Source organism: Phodopus roborovskii, unplaced genomic scaffold (assembly GCF_943737965.1).
Source record: "Phodopus roborovskii unplaced genomic scaffold, PHOROB, whole genome shotgun sequence".
In the NCBI taxonomy this organism is placed as follows: Eukaryota; Metazoa; Chordata; class Mammalia; order Rodentia; family Cricetidae; genus Phodopus; species Phodopus roborovskii.
The window spans coordinates 18,452,793-18,458,797 of NW_026126418.1; the positions used below are offsets into that span (position 1 = coordinate 18,452,793).

Genomic DNA, 6,005 nt, shown 5'->3' on the forward strand with positions numbered 1-6,005 from the left:
AAAGTTAAATAGAGGTATCTGTTTTGATTTGGAGAAAAACCTAATTTGAGATATACTCAAAATGTTTCCATAGCGTTTATAATGTGACATTCATAAAGATGAGTGGACACAACAGGGAAATGATGCCTACCTAGGTAGAAATTTTCATATCAAGAAAACTATCACTAAAGAGTTTGGTATTTCAACAGAGTATTGGTTAAACATAAAGTTATTCACAATCTGTCACAAAATTCAGAAGCAGAAATTGAAGCATGAAATGAATTCTGGCAACAACCACTTGTTATTTCCTTAATCCTCAGAGGTAAAGAAAGGGAAAAGGACAAACAAAATTTCTAACTCTCATAAAAAGAGAATTGGCTGTGGTAAACTTCAGAAAGTACTAATTAGGCACATGCAAGCCACTCTAAACTTGGCTGTTTTTAGTTGTCTCGTCTGATGTAGAATGTGGTTAGGATTATGTAATCATTGAATAATTATTTACCCACTAATTACATATATGATGTAATTTATTTCCATAATTCAACAAGTATAAGGATTTATACTTACCCTACACTGGAAGGATATCAGGAAAAATAAGAAGACTAGACAGAATCATTTAAGCATCCTTGCTGTACTGAGTTACTCTCTAACAAACTCATCTAAAGTTGAAAGTTATTTATTTCAAACCAGCTACTGCTAAAAGCCATAGTTATAAATGTACTTACCAGCACTACTATCATTGGAGGAAAATGATTACATGACAAAAATCACAGAGTCATGAAAGTTGGCTGGGATTTTATATATGTGGATTTTTCTTACTATTTGAGGAAGCATGTAAGCCATGTTCTCTTTTGTAGGTTAAATTTACAAATATCAAATGCATATTGAGCTTTCAGCTTCAAAGACTTAAGTTGAAATGTTTGAGGCATCGAACCTCTGTTTTAAGTTGTAGTAGAAATAAATGTATTATAGTATAGGTATCTAGAAGTTTTACTTGCATTGCTTTAGATTACACTTTACTAGGTTTAACTACAAGACAATAGTTAATAATTATGATATTCATGACTTAGTATGCACTTCAGTAAAATTGGTTTACAAATAGTTTTTAGTTTTATTTCATTTAAAGTAATAATTATATTAGGGAGCATAGGAACATGGAGTGTAGGAAGGATTGAATACTAAGTGAGAGTTATACCTACTGATGTTTCATGAAAATAGCTTAAGAGGGTCAGATATTTTATCACACTAAAACTATAATTAGCCCTAGTTGTTTCAGTTTCACATGTTTAAAAATTAATTACATTTTAAATATCAGAATTCAGTGGTTTGGATATAATATAATTGTAAATCTTGAAATAACATTGCAGAAATAAATTAATTCTTTCTCAGCAGTAATTAAAATGATAATGTTTTCATTTTTATTTTAGGAGTTAACATGGTTACCTTAGTTGACAACAAAGAAATTGGAAGGGAATCTAACAAATGAGTAAATGAGAAATGATATTAAATTTATTAGATTATACAAAAGATGTTTTCAGTAAATATCACAATTTTACCCTTAGTTGGAATCAAAATTATTATAAAGGCAAGTGAGTTGTTAATTAACAATTCTGTTATTCTTCCAACACTATTGAAAATGATACTAAATTAGAAGTACTAGCAATCAGCCTCACAAAGATAGCTCACAACAATTTGGTATATCCTAACACTTATCACTCTACTTTAACTGAAGGATTATTGAACTGTCGTGCTGGAAAAATAGCCCATTTAAAATAAGTAACAGGAAAGGATACCCTTGCTGCCTATGGAAACCTCATGCCCTAGAGTGTTCAAAAGTTATATTTTTCCTGTTATTCTTTGAGTCTGGGTCTTACTGTATAGACCATGCTGATCTTGAACTGTGGGAATTCCCCTGTTGCTGCTTCATAAGATTGCAAGATTACAAGCATGTGTCACCAAGGCTGGACTTGAAATGTTAATTTGTGTTGTAGCTGCTGATAGCATAAAATTGCAACATGAGTGAAAAGTCAACAAAGAAACAATATAAAGCCAATATTTACTTTGAGGGGAATTAATTTAATTTGATTTGACTGGTAGAGCCACATGAGGTTGGAAAATGGAAAATGGCAGGGGATCATATTTATTGCTGTACTTCTTTTATTTTCCATTAAAATACAGATTGGCATATCACAAATGTGTAAATGCATTTCTTTACATACTAAGATGTGATTGTATTTGATTTCCCCTCTACCAGAATGACTTCTATATTAAAATAATAGCATTTTGTCCTCTTGAAAAAAAAAAAAAAAAGAAGTACTAGCAATCTTTAACCCACAATCTCAGTTTTCTAAATCAAATCCTGTTTGGTTGTCATTTTATATTTGATCAATAAATTAATATTACTTTATCAATTTTCTCCGTGATCTTCAGTAAAAAATAATTTTGTTTTGATATAACAAATTTAACTGGTAAATCTTTTACAACCTCACTTACGCTATCTTGTGACATGAAGTGGCAATTTCTGCAAAGTCAGATATACTGAATTCTGTACCATCAGAGTTTAAATTATAGTTTCAGATCTTAACAATCTCTGGCTAAGAAGTCACTGATAATTTATTAATTTATTTGTCATTCACACCCATTTAATGACTATTTCTAGGCTGATTACCAAACCTAAAAGATAAACTTGATTAACAGAAAAAGAGTAACTATTATCCAATTATGCATACAGAATATAATTTGAATATAGAACCTAGTAGTCAGGTATATGCAAACACAGGTAACTTTATATAACTTGTTTCTGAAATATTCAAATCAAGATTCTTATAGTTTTGACAAGTGGCACATGTTGGATAAAATACAAATTAGGAATGGGGGAATTCATTTAATGCATATAAGAGGAAATAAACTTTTATTTAATTATATGTCATTTAACTATATAAGTATTATATAATATATAAATATATAGATAGAACTTGTGTTATCTGTATAATTATATGTATATGATTTCAGGACTGACCACTTGGTATTAGGCAACCAATTAGGGATCTCATCCATAAGAAAAACATTTCTTTCACTCTTTGCATTCCTTGTTTGCCTGTTGTTCTTTGAATGTTTGTTGGGGAATCTTTCCCTTCTCTGTTAGCATGTCTAGTGCTTCGTTTCAGATCATGTTTAGGAAGCCACACTGCTGTGGTATTATAGATGAAGTAATGAGTGGGATTTGGCATGTGTTGGTGGGAAAAATGAAATGGTGGAAATGATGTATTTATATATTGATATAAAATATTTTTAAAGCAAAATTGTATGAAAGAATTTGTTTTCAACTAGATTTTAATTTAACTTCCATGTTGCATTGAATTCAGTGTTTTATTTTTAATGAAATGCCCACAGACTTAAATATCCTTGGATTATAAAGTATTAACAATATGGTCCTAAATCAAGTAAAATAATAGGAAAAAAAGAGAGGGAATTATTAATATTACTTTATTATAGTGTGTAGACCTATGTGCCTTTATATGGGCATAAGATTCCTGGAACAGGTGTGCTTATGAGCCATCTCATATGGGTGCTAAGAACTGAACTCAGATCCTGTACAAGAGCCATACTCACTCTAACCACTGAACCATGTCTACAGAAACCTGACTAATTATCCAAAAATGAGTACTTGTTTTCCACTACACACACACACACACACACACACACACACACACACACACACACACGTGTGCACGTACATAATTGTACATACACTTTTCTATGCATATCAATTTTGTTCAACTTTGTTTTCTACATGTCTAACTGAATTCAAAATACAATGTATTCTGTAGGTCAAAACTACAGCTATTATTTAAGTTTACACCTTATGTGGGCTTTGTTTTATACTTTTATCTTCATCAAATTCTGAGTCTATAAGGACCCCAAACTCATCTTTTATAAAGGCTTAGCTATATATTGAAAACTTTTAGCAACTAATCCTCATTCTAAACCTCCCTTTCATTGTTTTATTAACTGAATTCAGCTTTATTCATGTTATAGCTGATGTACATTCTGTGAATTAGTCCCTCAAACACAGGTTCATACCAATGTAAATCATCTATGATCTTTATATTACTGACATTCATCAATGCATCTGTCTTTTCAGGGACCGGCCATGTATTTCTATTGCACTGAACTATGGGGAATGTTACTGTGTTTGTTCTTTTGGGGCTTTCTAAAAACCAACACATTGAAGTATTTTGCTTTGTACTATTTCTAGTTTGCTACATGGCTATTTGGATGGGCAATTTGCTTGTAATGATTTCTATCACATTCACTCAGCTTGTTGACCAACCTATGTATTTCTTCCTCAATCACTTGTCACTTTCTGATCTTTGCTACACATCCACAGTGACACCCAAACTTCTGACTGATTTACTGGCAGAGAGGAAGGTCATTTCCTATAATAACTGCATGACACAGCTCTTTGTTCTTCATTTTCTTGGAGCCATTGAGATCTTCATTCTCACAGCAATGGCCTATGATCGCTATGTTGCCATCTGCAGGCCTCTGCACTACACTATCATTATGAATAGACAGAGATGCATTGAAATCCTTGCTGTCTGTTGCACTGGAGGATTTCTTCACTCAGCCAGTCAGTCTCTTCTCATTACCTTTTTGTCCTTTTGTGATAATAATGAGATAGATCACTACTTTTGTGATGTGTACCCGTTACTGAAGTTGTCTTGCACTGAAACACATAGAATTGGTCTCTTTGTCATTGTTGATTCAGGCCTAATTGCTTTGGTTACATTTGTAATTTTGATGTTCTCTTACTGTCTGATATTATACACCATTAGAGGTTACCCTGCAGAAAGCCGTTCCAAGGCTCTCTCCACGTGTAGTTCCCATATAACTGTTATGTTCTTGTTTTTTGTGCCTGTTCTCTTCATTTACATCAGACCAAATACAACATTCCCAGAAGACAAAGTGTTTGCTCTTTTCTACACTATTATAGCTCCCATGTTCAACCCTCTGATCTACACACTGAGAAACAACGAGATGAAGAATGCCATAAAGAAAATATGTTATCATCAAATATCTTTGTAGAAGAAGCATGTTCCAAGGAAGACATGAAAAAATGTATATATGTGAATATTAAGCATTTCTACAACTGTCTTGTTCTTGTCTTTGCTTATGATATTTTAATAACTGTTCATAATTACTGTTTGTGTCCTTTATTTTCCTTTCTTTTTTGCTGTAGTGTGACTTTCAGTGAATTGAGGTTCATTTCTGTGTAAACCATGTGTTGAATTTGTGAATTTTAATTCTTCCAGGGCCTGCCATTTCCCTGTGGCTTTGTTCTTTCACCAACCATACATTCTAGACAGCTTAAAAAAGATAACTTACAAAGTTTTGTTAGTTTTGTATATTGATCATCCTTGTTGTTACTATGTATGCACAATCATAGTCTAGGACACTAATCACTGCAACCACTGCTTAATTTATTTTATTTTATGTAATAAAGACACAGGGCCACAGCATGTACAGGAAACCATTTAAATTCAATAATATATATATGTATATGCATATACATATATATTATAAGCATACATTTTATAAATAAAGACATTGAATGAAAGGACTATAAATTACATGTCAGGAATAAAAGATTCTGTAAATGAGGTTTTATGAGATAATGCAATAAACAACTTTTCATTTCTATAACTATAGAGACTAAAAAAGAAACACTATAATATATTGGTGAATATTTCATTAATTATTTAACTCCAGTTTTCCAAAGTACAATCTCTGATTTCGTATATTGACTGTTCAGTTAGCCCTATTAGATTCATTCTGAAATAAGTCAAAGTCATTGTTCATGTTATTATTTTGGGGTCAAGCTTGGAAATTATTGTGGAATGATTGACCTAAATAACAGTTATAAGGTGATTTTCTTTTCTCGTCTCTTCATTTCCTTTCCATATCATTTTTTAAAGTTCAAGATTTCTCTAGAACTATTTTCCTTATTTACACAGGCATACCTA

General features: G+C 31.7%; 1 protein-coding gene across 1 annotated transcript; it reads left to right on the top strand.

Moving 5' to 3' along the window:
- The first annotated feature begins 1,133 nt into the window (after window positions 1–1,133).
- Window positions 1,134–5,067, top strand: LOC127221830 (olfactory receptor 4P4). The gene is made up of 2 exons (XM_051183818.1): window positions 1,134–1,146; window positions 4,160–5,067. Exons 1-2 carry the CDS (start codon window positions 1,134–1,136, stop codon window positions 5,065–5,067), a joined length of 921 nt encoding a protein of 306 aa, XP_051039775.1.
- Window positions 5,068–6,005: the final 938 nt, after the last annotated feature.